The 18,161-nt window shown below is 36.7% G+C and overlaps 1 protein-coding gene across 5 annotated transcripts in view; it reads left to right on the top strand.

The window, feature by feature from the left end:
- SUPT3H (SPT3 homolog, SAGA and STAGA complex component) overlaps positions 1-18,161 on the top strand; it is a 449,170-nt gene that overhangs the window by 204,358 nt on the left and 226,651 nt on the right. For all 5 annotated transcript variants that reach the window (XM_060163028.1, XM_060163030.1, XM_060163029.1 and 2 more), the window contains exon 3: positions 17,299-17,383. In XM_060163028.1, coding sequence (XP_060019011.1) covers positions 17,299-17,383 — 85 coding nt within the window. The remainder of the gene's footprint in view (positions 1-17,298; positions 17,384-18,161) is intronic.

Here is an 18,161-nt window from a genome sequence, read left to right as displayed (position 1 = left end):
CACTGCGCCACCAGGGAAGCCCCAGCTGGTGTAAATTTCAGTGCCTAACATATAGAACCACAATGAGTATCTATAGAATGAGTAAGGGAGAAATCAGACAAACCAGCTGCTTGTTATTATCACAACCATCATCTCATTGTTTAAAACTGAAGAACCTTGGGACTTCTCTGGCAGTCCAGTGGTTAAGACTCCGTACTTCCATTGCAGGGGGCATAGGTTTGATCCCTTGTCAGGGAATTAAGATCCCACATGCCACGTGGTGTGGCCAAAAAAAATCAAAAACAAAAAACTGAAGAACTTTGACCTTCTAGCACCTTAGGCTGCAGTGTATTTGGAATCCCATTACTAAAGTTTTTAAGTCATATTGGACTCTCTTTGCTTATGTTGGTGTTGCCTAAATTGATTTTCAGTGCTTCATAACTAAGTGGGCTTAGAAAAATGATTATATACACAGTAAATACCTTGAAAACCAAAAGTTTCTTTCCTCCAGAACTTTTCAGAGTGTCTAAAATAGTAACATGCATTGCAAATCTAGAGAATAAAATATATTTCCTAAATTTATTTAACTACGGAGTAGTATTTTTCTGGGTAACAGTTTGGGAAGTGCTGGTATAGTATGCTCACAATTATCTATTTTGCTAATTTTCTAAATATCTGTATAGTGCAAAATTCTCCTCTCTCTAAGTGATCATCTCACAGCATGTAATTCTGAAGTTTACTATGGCTAACGCCATGGGCAAATCTCTTTAACTTTCTTGAATCTCTGATTCCCAGTCCATGAAATGTGCTTGAAAATTTGGGTTAAATTTGTGATTATACTGTGTCTATATCCAATGTTATAGAAAGTTAATTTTTGACTGTTAAATTTCAGCAATAATAAGATAGTTAAATCCTTGTGTTTTTTAATGTTTTGAGGGCCTAAGGGACTAAAAATAACTTTCTTGAAGTTATTACGTATCTCTCTACAAGCTTTAAAAAATTATTTAGTTATACAAATGGAACCGAGTTTCCTTTATATTATTTTGTTAATCGTAATCTTAGATAAATGAGCATTTAAGGTTAATTTGTCTAATTTGTTACAGTTTTTGCACATTTAACATGGTATTGTAGAAAAAGAATTATGGATGAAATAACTTCTGATTTGTGACCCTGAGATGGTTATTTAACCTCTCCGACCTTTATTTTCAGTCTGTTTAAAGCAAGATGGACTAAATCTTTTAGGTTCTTCCCTGATCTAACAAGCAGTGATTGGTATACTTCTCATTCATTCTCTTTTCTGTCCTCAAATAAGGAGTGTTTATAACCATTTGCTTTATGCTGCTGTTCATTAGAGTTTGAATATGGGGCTATTTGCTTCTTAGGAATGTAGGATATGTGAGAAAAATTGCCCTAGAATCGTTAGAAGAAATTCATATACATATTAGGCTAATTTTGTAAAATTCCTCAGATGCATATTTCCATGCCTTGTGCTCTGTTAATTCTCAGTGAGCTTTCCTAGGTGAGTATTTGGTTTTTACCAAGTTTTCTGATGTTTTTCTCTTTCCTATTTCTTAAAAGCCATTTCTTTTACACATAAAAATTAATAAATGTCCATTTTAATATTCACACTGCCTCCCTTCCCCTATCCCACACTTCCCATTTCCTGATCCTGTTCTATGTTTTCTTTTTTCCTCTGTCATCTTTTTATCATATAAATCATTTATTTAGTAATTTATCATGTATATTGTTTGTTTTATCCTTTCCTCATTGGAATGCAAACTCCACTCATTTTTTTAACCTGTTTTGTTCATTGATGTATCCTAAGCAACTGAGCAGCACCTGTTGCATACAAGGTACTCAGTAAATATTTGTTGACTGAGTATTAATACCTATAGTAATGAATATTGATAGGTTATTTAAATGCTTTTTCAAAGTTTTACCGTGTTAACTTTTGTTTTACTTTAAACAAATGTATTTATTAATATATCTCTTTTTTCCCCATCAGTATTGTAAATTTTGCATTGTGATGATAATTTCATAATCTTGCTTTTCTTTTTTTTTAACTTTTTTTTTTTTAACATCTCTTTGGAGTATAATTGCTTTACAATGGTGTGTTAGTTTCTGCATTATAACAAAGTGAATCAGTTATACATATGTCCCCATATCTCTTCCCTCTTGCATCTGCCTTCCTCCCACCCTCCCTATCCCACCCCTCTAGGTGGTCACAGAGCACCGAGCCGATCTCCCTGTGCTATGTGGCTGCTTCCCACTAGCTATCTATTTTACATTTGGTAGTGTATATATGTCCATGCCACTGTCTCATTTTGTCCCAGCTAACCCTTCCCCCTCCCCGTATCCTCAAGTCCATTCTCTAGTAGGTCTGCATCTTTATTCCTGTCTTGCCCCTAGGTTCTTCTGATCTTTTTCTTTTCTTTTTTTTTTTTCAGATTCCATATATATGTGTTAGCATACATTATTTGTTTTTGTCTTTCTGACTTACTTCACTCTGTATGACAGTCTCTAGGTCCATCCACCTCACTACAAATAACTCAGTTTCGATCCTTTTTATGGCTGAGTAATATTCCATTGTATATCTGTGCCACATCTTCTTTATCCATTCATCTGTTGATGGACACTTAGGTTGCTTCCATGTCCTGGCTATTGTAAAAAGAGCTGCAATGAACATTTTGGTACATGACTCTTTTTGAATTACGGTTTTCTCAGGGTATATGCCCAGTAGTGGGATTGCTGGGTCATATGGTAGTCCTACTTTTAGTTTTTTAAGGAACCTCCCTACTGTTCTCCATAGTGGCTGTATCAATTTACATTCCCATCAACAGTGCAAGAGGGTTCCCTTTTCTCCACACCCTCTCCAGCATTTACTGTTTGTAGATTTTTTGATGATGGCCATTCTGACTGGTGTGAGATGATATCTCATTGTAGTTTTGATTTGCATTTCTCTAATGATTAATGATATTGAGCATTCTTTCATGCGTCTGTTGGCAATCTGTATGTCTTCTTTGGAGAAATGTCTATTTAGGTCTTCTGCCCATTTTTGGATTGGGTTGTTTGTTTTTTTGATATTGAGCTGCATGAGTTGCTTGTATGTTTTGGAGATTAATCCTTTTGAAGTTGCTGCATTTGCAAATGTTTTCTCCCATTCTGAGGGTTGTCTTTTCGTCTTGTTTATGGTTTCCTTTGCTGTGCAAAAGCTTTTAAGTTTCATTAGGTCCCATTTGTTTATTTTTGTTTTTATTTCCATTTCTCTAGGAGATGTGTCAAAAAGGATCTTGCTGTGATTTATGTCATAGAGTGTTCTGCCTATGTTTTCCTCTAAGAGTTTTATAGTGTCCGGTCTTACATTTAGGTCCTTAATCCATTTTGAGTTTATTTTTGTGTATGGTGTTAGGAAGTGTTCTAATTTCATTCTTTTACATGTACCTGTCCAGTTTTCCCAGCACCACTTATTGAAGAGGCTGTCTTTTCTCCACTGTATATTCTTGCCTCCTTTATCAAAGATAAGGTGACCATGTGTGCATGGGTTTATCTCTTGGCTTTCTACCCTGTTCCATTGACCTATATTTCTGTTTTTGTGCCAGTACCATACTATCTTGATTACTGTAGCTTTGTAGTATAGTCTGAAGTCAGGGAGCCTGATTCCTCCAGCTCTGTTTTTCTTTCTCAAGATTGCTTTGGCTATTCGGGGTCTTTTGTGTTTCCATACAAATTGTGAATTTTTTTGTTCTAGTTCTGTGAAAAATGCCAGTGGTAGTTTGATAGGGATTGCATTGAATCTGTAGATTGCTTTGGGTAATAGAGTCATTTTCACAATGATTCTATTGATTGGATTGATTCTTCCAATCCAAGAACATGGTATATCTCTCCATCTATTTGTATCATCTTTAATTTCTTTCATCAGTGTCTTATAATTTTCTGCACACAGGTCTTTTGTCTCCTTAGGTAGGTTTATTCCTAGGTATTTTATTCTTTTTGTTGCAGTGGTAAATGGGAGTGTTTTCTTAATTTCTCTTTCAGATTTTTCATCATTAGTGTATAGGAATCATAATCTTGCTTTTCTTATGTCTTAAGATATTTATACTTATTTCATAAAGGGTTATAAAATTCTAAAAATATTGTCAAAGTTCATTTTAATAAGATGTGAATATATACTAAAGTAAAGGACCGGGGATGGATGTTGAAAAATCAAGCAAGCAATGAGATAAATGATATCTAGAAAAACTGTTGGCTTAGGTTTTTTTTTTTAACATCTTTATTGGAGTACAATTGCTTTACAATGTTGTGTTAGTTTCTGCTGTATAACAAAGTGAATCAGCTGTATGCATATGTATATCCCCATATCCCCTCCCTCTTTCATCTGCCTCCCACCCTCCCTATCCCACCCCTCTAGGTGTTCACAAAGCACCAAGCTGATCTCCCTGTGCTGTGTAGCTGCTTCCCACTGGCTATCTATTTTACATTTGGTAGTGTATATATGGCAATGCTACTCTCTCACTTCATCCCAGCTTACTCTTCCCCTTCCCCGTGTCCTCAAGTCCATTCTCTACGTCTGTGTCTTTATTCCTGTCCTGCCCCTAGGTTCATCAGAACATTTTTTTTTAGATACCATATATATGTTAGCATATGGTGTTTGTTTTTCTCTTTTTGACTTACTTCACTCTGTATGACAGACTCTAGGTCCATCCACCTCACTTTAAATAGCTCAATTTTGGGTTTTTTTTAATGGCTGAGCAATATTCCATTGTATATATGTGCCACATCTTCTTTATCCATTCATCTGTCGATGGACACTTAGCTTGTTTCCATGTCCTGGCTATTGTCTTAGGTATTTATTTAATTATTTTAAGTTACTTGTCACTTTGGCTTTCTCAGAGCCATTGCTAATTGAATTCATTTCTTCCTTTGGAAAACAGGTAGATAAAATCATAGAGTTAAAAAGGTTAGTGGTATTAAAAATTGAAGAGTAAGGAGAATTTGCATGTGTTTATGACTGTCTGATTACCTTAAGTGACTGCTCATGGTCAAACTTCTGTACTTTTTTTCCCCTTTGGACAGAGGGTAAATCAGTCTCAACAAATATTGGGTAAGAATGACATAAACAGTATGATGTCTGTGTTTGCGTGTGCTGTCTAGTACCAGGTTAGCTGACTGGAGTGTATGCTAGGACTCCAGCCTGCTATTCACTCTAATTCCAGTTAGGAGAAATTCCTGGGTATTATAGTAATACCTAGCCTATAAAAGTATAATCAAATAAGTGGTTTTAAGAGAATAAGGAAACTTTCTTTTGGGGACAGAAAGTCACCCAGGGCCTTCTTACATCAAGCAGTAGTCACAGTGTCCATTCCAAAGTAATATCAATTACCTGAGGTAGAAAATGTTCAGAAAACCAGAAGTAAAAAAAAAAAATCAGTTACTAGCTCCCAAGACCACAGCAATTACTTAACCACAGTATCCAGAATAATTTAACCACATTAGAGTTTATAGCCAGTGGTAAGTACTGAAAGCAACTCAGCATCCAAGAAGACGCACACAAGGTAGTAAAGAAATGTCTCTTTGTCCTTTTATGTTTAGTTCCTGGATCTTTATGAGCAGATCTGCTTGTGGGCCTTGTGTTCTTCAGGACTGTTCTAGCACGCTCTCTGTCATGGCTTTTTACTAAACTTACTTCCTTGGCTTCTTTTTCAGACTCTGTCCCCACACCCCAGCTTTACTGAAGTGTTATTGACAAATTGTTAAGTTATTTAAAGTGTACAATGTGATGCCTTGATATACATTGTGAAAGGATCTTTTAATTGAAGAATCCCTTTAATTAAAACTTATTCAGTCCTTCCACTGTGTTCTTAATCAGGGCTTGAAAATTTGAAAACAAGTATTTTAGACTCAAAAGCTGACCCTGTCAAATATACTAAAGAAGAATAATATAGAATTCTGTGATACATCCCCCAAGTACAGGCACTATCTTGTTTTGTTTTGTTTTGTTTTTAATGTCTTTTAGAGGGCAATGGAATGTTTCTTGGAAATTATTTCCACATATAGGACAGGAATAAATTTAGCTTTATTGCTCTTCCTCTAATTGTTTTTATTTGTTTATTTTATTCTGCGTTACCCATTAAATTTTTTTTCTTTTTTCTTAATTTCATGACTGTGGCCCAATTTACTCAGTTTAGTAAGATTTAATTTTCTTACAAGAGTTATAAAAGTGATTTTCTTAAAATATAATTTTCTTATAATTCTTGAAGACAAAAGTTTTTGGGATTTAAGGATTATAGCTGCTTGCATACCCAGAATAAATATCTGAAAACACATTTTTAAAATCACTGAATCCAGTCCCCTCCTTTCATTGTGGAGGAACTGAGGTACCCAGAAATGCTACTTGCCCGAGGTTACAGTACTACTTAGTCACAGAGTAGGAACCAGAACCAGGTCATCTAACTTTCAGTCTAATTTCTTTTCATCATAGCTGATTGCCTCTTCTTTGTAGCTGATGACCAGGATGCAGTGAGACTTGGCGCTGCATTATTGTAATCTTCCTAATTGGATACTGGCCATATGAATTGTATCTGTTTATTCTCAGCTCCCATCTCTGGCCCCTCATTCAGCTGGTGCCGTTTCTTCTTTGAGCGGAGGCAGTGACTACAAGGAGACTCAGCTGGGTTGCTAATCCTCCTGCACTGAGTACCTTGCCTTAGTCCTCAACTGAACAGCATGGAAAGGCATTATCTCCAAATGAAGGGTCAAATTCCCCAGGTGCTTTTTTGTGACTCTAGAACAAAAATAATAGGGTATTTGTTTGAAAGTAAATAGTATACACATTTTATGTATTATTCATTCATTCCCTTAAAAAAAGAAAATTTTCTGGCTTTTTTTTTTTTGATAAAAAAATATGTCATGACCTTTTAGTATTAATTAGGCTGATTTCTTTGGTAGAAAATAATTTGGAAAATCCCTGTCTCAGGCAAACTGGGAGTGTTGGTAATGCTAATAATTTATATATATGTATTTAATCAGATCAAAAAAGTTTTCTCATTTCAATAAAGAAAATAACACTTATTTAAAAATATTGTTTGATACATTTTTACCTTCTTTGAAATTTCTCTTTTGTTTTATACTGTGTTTTTGTACTAATATCACACGTATGTTTGTATGACTTAAAAAGAGAAAAATATACACGTGTTGTATATGCTTACTGGATAAGTTTGTTCTTCTTACAGTTAACGGCCATTAAAAGAATTTGGGGTTGACGCTCAACATCATACATCATTAAGGAATTAATTGCAACTTAAACCAGCAATGAAATAGCACTACACAGGGCTTCCCTGGTGGCACAGTGGTTGAGAGTCCGCCTGCCGACGCAGGGGATACAGGTTCGTACCCCGGTCCGGGAGGATCCCACATGCCGCGGAGCGGCTGGGCCCGTGAGCTATGGCCGCTGAGCCTGCGCGTCCGGAGCCTGTGCTCCGCAACGGGAGAGGCCTCGACAGTGAGAGGCCCGCGTACCGAAAAAAAAAAAAAAAAATAGCACTACACAGCCATTAGAATGACTAAAATCGCAAACACCCAGTGTTGGAGAGGATGCGGAGCAACAGCAGCTCTCCTTCATTACTGATGGGAATGCAGAGTGGTACAGACACTTTGGAAGGCAGCTTGGCAGTTTCTTACAAAACTAAACATACTCTTATTATATGATACAATAAACACACTCTTTGGTGGTTACCCACATGACTTGAAAAGTTACGTCCACACAAAACTTGCATGAATGTTTATAGTCACTTTATTCAGAATTGCTAAAACTGGGAAGCAACTAGTATGTCCTTCAGTAGTCAAATGGATAAACAAACCGTGGTATATCCATACAGTGAAATATTATTTAGTAATAAGAAAGAGTTATCAGGCCATGAAGACATGAAGGAATCTTAAATACATAATGCTAAGTGAAAGAAGCCAGTCTGAAAAGGCTACATACCATATGTTTGCAACTCTATGACATTTTGGAAACGACAAAACTATGGAGACAGTAAAGAGATGAGTTATTGCCAGGGATTGCAAAGGAGGAAGGGCTGAATAGGCAGAGCACAGAGGATTTGTAGTGAAACCATTTGTATGATACTGGAATAGTGTATACATATCATTATACATCTGTCAAAACCAATAGAGAAACTCATGCAGAGTTACCCTTAATGTAAACTCCGGACTTTAGTTAATAATAACGTATCAATCAATACTGGCTCGCTAATGCAAAATGTTAATAATAGGAAACTGGGCATGGAGGGAGATGAGGGGATATATGAAACCTCTCCGTACTTTCCACTCACTTTTTCTATAACTGCTTTAAAAAATGAAGTCTATTATAATTATTTTAAAAAATAGAATTTGGGATTGATTTCTTTTCAACAGTTGGTGATAAGTGGATGTATGAAGAATGGGTCTGTGGGTAGATACATCATGAGATATATACATTTACATAGGATCTGGAGGTTAGCAAAAGATTCTGATAAAGAATAATGTGTCAGAATTTCCAGAGATATTGAAAGTGTATCACCGTACTCAGGAAGCATCTAGGCATAAATTACTAACTAAAGATGTCAAATAGGGGTTCAACAGAGAGTAAGATAGCAAATATCTAGCATCTTCCTTCCTTTTTTAAAAAAAACTTTATTTTCTTTTTTAACTGAGGTTAGAAACTATTGAAGTGAAGTTTTGTTGTTTTCTGGAAATGCATAGTGACTAGTAATATTAAGTGTGTATTTTTAAAAATTTGTTTTCTGTGTTTTGGAAATGTTTCTGTAACTAGGTCTTACTCTGTTTTACTCTGTACTTTCTATTAATAGATTTTTCTTTTTACTTTAACAGATGTCTATGTAAAGGCTATCTCCCAATTTTAGACTGTTAGGCTTACACATAGCACCCAAAAATACTGAAAGGCTTAGTGGTAACTTCAGCAGAATTTTTGGAACAGTATCCCATGGTTTCGTTCAGCATACATCCTCTTCTAAGTGTACAGAATAAGAAGTATAACTTCACCTCATGAATAGTCTTGCTTATTTCATACTTTCATTATGCACTTGACAAGGGAATTGCAGAGTCAGCTGCCCTAGTGATCACTGAAACAGTTGATCCTGGAATTGAATAAAACCAATCCTGTTTGGGTGAGAGGATAGGGTATAAGTAGCTGTGCCACTGTCTTGATTAAGTGGAGTCCAGCAAGAATGCTCTGGACTTACTTGTTGTGACCATAGTTATCAAAGTTACATGATAACTAAAATAGAGTCTTGTGTGTTATAGCAATGAAGCTACTGCAGAAGACCAGGGGAGGGACAACTTTTTCAGGAACGTTTCCTGAAAGACCTTTAGTGGAAGCTGGTCCAGCAGTACTGGTGTTGTTACAGGCATCTAGGCAGTATGTGAAGGATTTGAGCATCAGACCTTTTGGTTGGGAATAGACCCAAGACAAATCAGTCAAGGCATCAGTGAGTAATAAGATAGGTGTTTAATGGGGGGAGGGGAAATCAAAAGATATGTATAAGTACCAATTACCTGGATTTTGTCTTTAAGTGACTTAAAAATATTATATACATTGCAGAGCAAAAAGAGGTGACTATGGCTAGGTACAGTGGCTTTCATTTCTATTTTCCAGAAACCATTAAGACAATATCTAGCTTTCTGCATTTGGGAAAATAAACTTAGCAAAAGTAATATGAGAAAAAATGCAAATTTAAGCTGAAGAACTAACAATCCTGAAAATTAAAATAATATACTAATCAAAATCCCATCCGTATTTATATCTTTAGCTGGTTTTAAGTACTTTACATGTTTATGTTAATGATTATTTTTAATAGAAAAGTATATAAAAGCTTGAGGTAAAACTTGGTAATTATTTGTACATTTTATATAAGAAGTATTTTAAAGTATTCTTTTTACTAGAGATGTGAATTGCATTCATTGTTTTATCTTTGAGTCAATTATTTCCCTTTGATAACTTTGTACTTCTTCTTTGGTGCGATTTAAATTAACTTAAAATAATGGAAGAGAAACTTTGTTCCGGCAGCCCAAAGAATTAAATATTGAATATGTCAGTGAACATAACAGAAGATTTTTGCCATTGTGGAGTTTACTCTCTGATGGGGACTTTTTATTCTCTTTCTGTTCTGTTGGTTTATTTGTTTGTCCTTGCACCAGTAGCACACTACCTTAATTACTATGGCTTTATAATAAGTCTTGTAGGAAATCTCCTTCTACTTTGTACTTCAAAAGTGTCTTGACTATTCTGGGGTCTTGACTCTCTCACATAAAGTTTAGAGCCAATTTATATATTTTTAATTGCATTTTCTATCTTTGTGTGCTGTTTTCCCCAACTTTATTGAGATATGATTGATATTGTATAAGTTTAAGGAGTACACATGTTGATTTGATATACTTGTTTATTACAGAATGTTTACCACCATAGCTTTAGCTTTAGCTCACACCTTTATCACGTCACACAGTTACCATTTCGTTGTTGCGGTGAGAACATTTATGACTTACTCTCTTATCACCTTTTAAGTGTATAATATAGTACTGTTAACTGTGATCACTGTGCTGTATGTAACATTCCCAGAACTTATTCATCTTCTAACTGGGAGTTTGTACCCTTTAAGCATCACCTCCCTGTTTCCCCCACTCCCAGCCCCTGGTAAGGACCCCTCTGCTGTCTGTTTCAATGAGTTCTGCCTTTGTGTTGATGATATTTAGATTGCTCTTATAGTTGAAAAACTTGCTGGCTTCCTTTATTAGTTGAAATAATTTGTCTCCCCATTATTTTGAGTTTTCTGTGTAGATACTCAGATTATATGTGAATAAGAACAGTTTAGTTTTTTCTTTTCAATACTTATACAGTTTACACCTTTTCTTGCCTTATGTTGTCGCTGTAATCTTAAGTATTATATTGATTAAAAGTGGCGATAGTGGGAATCCTTATATTGGTCTGAATTTCAAAAGGTTTGAATGCTTCTGAGTATGTTGTTCCCTATATGGTTTTTGGTAGATTCTCTTCATCAGATTAAAGAAAATCTTTTTAGTCGTACTTTGCTAAAATTTTTGTCGTGAATGGTTGTTTAGTGATTTTCCTACGTCTATTGATATGACCATATAGTTTTTCTATTTTCATATTTTATGGAGTTAATTATATTAATAGATTTATGGGGTTTTTTTGTTTGTTTGTTTTTTGTGGTACGCGGGCCTCTCACTGTTGTGGCCTCTCCCGTTGTGGAGCACAGGCTCCGGACGCGCAGGCTCAGCGGCCATGGCTCACGGGCCCATCCGCTCCACGGCATGTGGGACCCTCCCGGACCGGGGCACAAACCCGTGTCCCCTGCATCAGCAGGCAGACTCTCAACCGCTGCGCCACCAGGGAAGCCCTAATAGATTTATGTTTTGCTCTTGCTTTCCTGGCAGCCAAAAAAAGTATACCCAGCAAAGTTATCCTTCAGAATTGAAAGAGAGAGAAAGAATTTTCCGGACAAGTGAAAGTTGAAGGAGTTCATAAGCACTAGACTAGCCTATAAGAAAAGTTAAAGGGACTTCTTTGAACTGAAATGAAAGGATGCTAGTCAGTAATAGTAAAATGTATAAAAGTACAAATTCCACTGCTTAAATTCAGAATACACCAATGTTTTAATGGTGGGTAAATCAGTTATACATCTAGTATGAAGGTTATAAGACCAAAGTAGTAAAAATAATCATAACTACAATACTTTGTTAATGATACACAAGCTAAAAGATGTACATTGTGAAATCAACAACATAAAATGTGATGGGGGAGGGTAAAACTACAGTATGAAAATCTGAGAAGCAGTAGAGCTGATGGTGTCCCAAAATGAGTTCAAAGGCAGGCAAAGACCAATGTCCCAGCTTGAAGATAGGCAGAGGGTGAATTCTCCCTTACTCCTCCTCTTGTTCTTTTCAGGCCTTCAATAGATTGGATGAGGCACACCCACATTGGAGAGGGTAATCTGCCTTACCCAGTTTACGGATTCAAATGTTAATCTCACGCATAAATACCTGCAAATACATATCAAACTAATGTTAACTACCCCATGGCCCAGTCAAACTGAGCCATAAATTAACCATACCCATATCAATTTGGGCACCCATATCTCCTTAAACTATACTTAGTCTCCAAATAAAGACAATAACAAGGTCATAGTTCTGCCTAACGTGGTAGTTATCCAGCACACAACTGAAAATGTGCTAACCCCTTCCCCAGAAGATGAGGTTAAGTCCTTGAGTGATGTTTATACTTCTCCTTGGTGTTCCTAGCTTAAATACTATGATATAAAATGAATAACAAATACTGTAAGGCCAATACATTTTATGTTACATGAGGAGGGAATAAGAGAGGGAAGGAAACAGATATTTTCCCCGACACTCCCATTCACACACACACACACAAACACAAACGTATTCATAACAAAATAAGGGAATACTCATGACCATTACAGTCCTCTTTCTATAACTGGTCATATGGTTGTAGCTGGTATTAATAACTACCTTCTTCCACTACCTAATCTGTATTCCCCTGCCTTCAGCAAGCACCTCAGCTGGTTGTGATTCTTTAACTGGTGGAGTGACCCAAACCTTCATTCTTGAAGGATCTGAGCTATTAGTAGTCCTTCCTGGATTAGGTTGTAGTTTTCCATTGACCTTAATCACAGGGCATGGTAGTACTATGAGACGTCCTAAGGGATCTCCTATATTCCAGAAATACTCTTTCTTACCTCCACTGTGGAGTACCAGTCTATTTTCCACTGGGTAGTCACTATCACTCACCCCAGCCAACACAGTAACTCCTTCTTTGCTTGTTGATTCAGAAGCATGTGGAATCCACAGTGACTCAGCTGCAGTCTTAAGTTGCATTTCAATGGAATAATTGTGTCAATGGCATAAATGTGAAAGCATTTCTCCCTCTGGAATTAAGACCTCTAGGCCAGTAAATCATAAGGCCATGGGAATGGAAAGCAACAATTTTGCTAGTGGGTCTCTAGGAGTAATAATGAGTGGTGCCTCTCCCATTCTATCCTTTGATTCCTAGACCTGTGAATCCTATGTGTGGGAGAAGCAGCACCATATTAGATGCTGGTTCTAGACTGTATAGTCTTCTGGAAAACCTTGCTCCAGATCTACAAGGTATTGCCAACTTGCTGGCACTGTAACTCAGTCTTCAAAAGGCCATTTCATCATTCCATCAAACCAGCTGCTTCATGATGGTGGGGAACATGTTAAGAATAGTGAATTCTGTAAGTGTGGGCCCAGTGTAGCCCTTCTCTTGCTGTTAAGTGAGTTTCTTGATCAGAATCAGTGCTGTATAGAATATTATGACAGTGGATAGGCATTCTCTAAGTCCACAGATGGTAATTTTTGCAGAAGCATTGCATGCAGGGATGCCAGTTCCATATCCAGAGTGTCTATTCCAGTAGGAATAATACACTTCCACTGCCATGATGGAAGTGGTCTAATGGCATCAGCCTGTTACCAGGTAGCTGACTGATCACCCTGGGGAATGATACCATATAGGGAACTCAGTGTTGATCTCTGCTGCTGACAGATGGACACTCAGCAGTGACCTTGGTGAGTGGAAGTCCATCCTTCCCACCACAGCCACCTTGTTCATAGCCCATTGAGCAATGATGGGGTGATTTGGGAAAAGCTGATGGTATCCACTTGATTGTTAAAATCTTCCTTTGCTGAGGTCACCTATGAGCATTCACACAAGACACAGATATCTTCACTTTTTTTTTAGTTTTTTTAAATTGAAATATAGTTGACGTCTTCACGTTGTTGTTGTTGTTTTGCCTATTTAGAGACATCTGTCAACCTCTTCCCCAAATTTCCCAACTTCCCAAACATACTCCTTCCATGTCCCTTACCATTAGCCACTCATTGGTCATAGCCCATGAATCAGTATAAAATTACACATCTAACTATTTCTTGTTTCAAGTAAACAACTAAGTGCACTGCTGTAAGTTCTGTGCACTGGGAGGATTTCCCTTTACCACTGTCTTTCAGGGATGTTCCAGAAGGGGACTATAACACTACAGCTGTTCAGTTTCGGGTGGTGTCTACGTATCATGCACATTTCCACAGTGGCTGCACCATTTTGCATTCCCACCAGCAATGTACAGCATTTGCAATTTCTCCATATCCTAGCCAACACTTACTGTTTTCCATTTTGTTGATAATAGCCATTCTTATGGGTTTGAAGTGGTATCTCCATGTTTTTTTTCATTTGCGTTTCCCTAATGGCTAATGATTTTGAGCATCTTTTCATTTGAAATTGGCCGTTTGTTTATTTTCATTGGAGAAATATCTATTCAAGTCTATAGCCCATTTTTAAGTTGGGTTGTTTGTTGGTTTTTTTTTTGCGCTGTGGGCGTTCTTTGTATATGCTGGTTATTTATCTGATATATGAGTTTCAAACATTTTTTTTCCCATTCTGTAGGTTATCTTTTCTCTCTCTTAATAGTGTTCTTTGAGTTATAAAAGGTTTTAATTTTGATGGAGTCCAATTTATTTTTTTCTTTTGTTGCCTGTGCTTTTGGTGCCACACTTAAGAAACCTTCGCCAAATCCAAAGTCGTGAAGATCTCCCCTTCTGTTTTATTCTAAGAGTTTTATAGTTTTAGGTCTTTGATCTATTTTGAGTTTATTTTAATATATGGTACAAGGTAAGAGTCCAACTTCATTCTTTTGCATGTGGACATCTTGTTTCCCTGCACCAATTGTTGAAAAGACTGTCCTTTCCAGATTGGGTGCTCTTGCCACCCTTATTGAAAATCAGTTGACCATTATATGTTTATTACTAGGCTCTCTGTTCTTTTCCTATAGTCTGTTTGTGCCAATACCACATTTTCTTTCTCTTTCACTCAGCCTGGGCTAAGACAGGCAAAGTGCCTTCCTTGGAGTGGTATTTTCCTAGTTCACACACTGAAAGTATCACCATCTGGGCATTGCTTTTCTCAACTTCAGAGTGGTTTCCTCAAACCTCTCTTGAGGTCCCAGCGTTCTTTCCTATACCTTGAAAACGCTGCTGGTTGAAATCCAAGCTATAGGCTACTATAAAGAAGTAGATGCTTTCAGAATAAATTTTGGCTCCAGGGCTCTCTTATCCTGCGGAACTGTGTTTTCTCATTTTCTCTGACTTCTTTTTCGTTCTCTCTAGTGCTGGTTAAAGTATGCTTTAAATATAAGTTTTTAATATATTACTGTATATTTTCAAATGTTCTTTACCAGGACCATCTAGTCCACAATATGAAAATTGAGAAGAGGACTTTTAAGATCAGCTTTGTCATCCATTCCTGATAATCTGCTTGTATATAATTTGAAATAATAGTTTACACCACTTACATGCATTTTTCTTAGCAGTTTTCATTTTAATTACATCACATGCTTTTTTTAGTTTTCTATGTGGCTATTATTGTGTTACTGTACAGTTGTCCCTCAGTGTCTGAGGGGGATTGGTTCTAAGAACCCCCTGCAGATACCCAAATCGTCAGATGCTCAAGTCCCTTATATAAAATGACATAGCATTTACTATATAACCTATGCACATCTTTCCATATACTTTTTTTTTACTTTAATAAACAGAATTATTATTTGTAATATTTACACACATAGTCTTCCATGGTAATGTTAAACTTAGCATTTTCTTCAAATGCCCCTCAAAATAACCCACTTTGCCTTCCTAAGTGAATCTTGGACAAGGAAATTCAGTGAAAGTGATCTACTTATGACTATCCCATGTCTCTTTTTCTTTTTTTTTTTAACATCTTTATTGGAGTATAATGCTTTACAATGGTGTGTTAGTTTCTGCTGTATAACAAAGTGAATCAGCTTTATGTGTACATATATCCCCATATCTCCTCCCTCTTGCGTCTCCCTCCCACCCTCTCTATCCCACTCCTCTAGGTGGACACAAAGCATGGAGCTGATCTCCCTGTGCTATGTGGCTGCTTCCCACTAGCTATCGAGTTTACATTTGGTAGTGTATGTGTGTCCATGGCACTCTCTCACTTCGTCCCAGCTTACCCTTCCCCCTCCCCATGTCCTCAAATCCATTCTCTACATATGCGTCTTTACTCCTATCCTGCCCCTAGGTTCTTCATAACCATTTTTTTTTCTTTTGAGATTCCATATATATGTGTTAGCATGTGGTATTTGTTTTTCTCTTTCTGACTTACTTCACTCTGTATGACAGTTTCTAGGCCCATCCACTTCACTACAAATAACTCAATTTCGTTTCTTTTTATGGCTGAGTAATATTCCATTGTATATATGTGCCACATCTTCTTTATCCATTCATTTGTTGATGGACACTTAGGTTGCTTCCATGTCCTGGCTATTGTAAATAGGGCTGCAATGAACATTGTGGTATATGACTCTTTTTGAATTATGGTTTTCTCAGAGTGTATGCCCAGCAGTGAGATTGCTGGGTCATATGGTAGTTCTATGTTTTGTTTTTTAAGGAACCTCCATACTGTTCTCCATAGTGGCTGTATCAATTTACATTCCCACCAACAGTGCAAGAGGGTTCCCTTTTCTCCACACCCTCTCCAGCATTTATTGTTTGTAGATTTTTTGATGATGGCCATTCTGACCGGTGTGAGGTGATACCTAATTGTAGTTTTGATTTGCATTTCTCTAATGATTAGTGATGTTGAGTATCCTTTCATGTGTTTATTGTCAATCTGCATATCTTCTTTGGGGAAATTTTCATATACTTTAAATTGTCCCTAGATTACTTATAATACCTCATACAAAGTAAATGCCATGTAAATAATTGTAAATACAATGTAAATGATATGTGAATTGTTGCCATCACGTGGCAAAATCAAGTTTTGCTATTCAGAACTTTGTGGATTTTTTTTTTATTTCGAATATTTTCAATTGGTGGTTGGTTGAATCCGAGGAACCTGCAGAACCTGAAGATATGAAGGGCCAGCTGTATTGGTTATTTGGATATGGTAACAGTTTTCTGGTTGCCAATATTATGAAGTGGTTGTCTTTAAAATTTTGCATTTTGAAATAGTAAATGCCCTCAAAAATGCCTACACAAGTCAAGAAATAACATTGATGACACTGCACTTTTCTCTGGAAGTTTCAGCTTATGTAGGAAAGATGCAATTCTTTGTCCATAGAAAATTGTATACGTACTCTGTCATTTGAGAGGACAATTTGTACTTTATTAAACAGTATCATGATAAATATTTTTCACTTTTGCCTTTCTTAGTTTTACAGTCCTTAATATTGGTATGTTTGATTTTCTTTGCAGGTTTTCTCTAGGTGATTCTAGGAGGCCTCTTCATGAAACAGCAGTTTTGGTAGAAGATGTAGTACACACTCAGTTAATTAACCTGGTAAGAGCATATAACCTTATTTGGTATCTCTTCTCTGCATTCCACTTATATTGGCATCACAACCCCAGATATTTTTAAGAATTTTTTTTTTTTACATTTGGAATTCTTTTTTTGTCAGCTGTATTAAAGTATAATTTTCATGTAACAAAATTTCACCAGTGCATGACTTTTGACAGATGAATATTGTCATGTGACTAGCAACGCAATCATTATATAGAAATATTTCCATCATCCAAAAACATCCCTTTGTAACCCTGTGTAATCAGTCTTTTCTCCCACTCCTGACCTCGGATAACACTGATCTGTTTTTTTTGTTTTTTGTTTTTTGCGGTACGCGGGCCTCTCACTGTTGTGGCCTCTCCCGTTGCGGAGCACAGGCTCCAGACGCACAGGCTGAGCGGCCATGGCTCACGGGCCCAGCCGCTCTGCGGCATGTGGGATTTCCCGGACCCAGGCATGAACCCATGTCCCCTGCATCGGCAGGTGGACTCTCAACCACCGCGCCGCCAGGGAAGCCCCACTGATCTGTTTTTTATCATTATATCAGTATAGTTTTTTCAGAACTTTTTAAAACACTTTTATTCTGAATTTTAGATGTCTGGAAAGAGAATTGCACAAATATTACAGAGAATTCTCAGAAACAATTCACATTCCTATGTTAACATCTTGCATAACCATAGTACAATTATCAAAGCCAGGAATAACATTGGTACAATACTGTTAATAATATTACCAACCTTATATGAATTTCATCAGTTTTCCCATTAGTGTTCCTTTT

The sequence above is a fragment of the Lagenorhynchus albirostris genome, chromosome 10 (genome assembly GCF_949774975.1).
Source record: "Lagenorhynchus albirostris chromosome 10, mLagAlb1.1, whole genome shotgun sequence".
NCBI classification, from domain to species: Eukaryota; Metazoa; Chordata; class Mammalia; order Artiodactyla; family Delphinidae; genus Lagenorhynchus; species Lagenorhynchus albirostris.
This window is presented reverse-complemented; position numbering and strand designations above follow the sequence as displayed.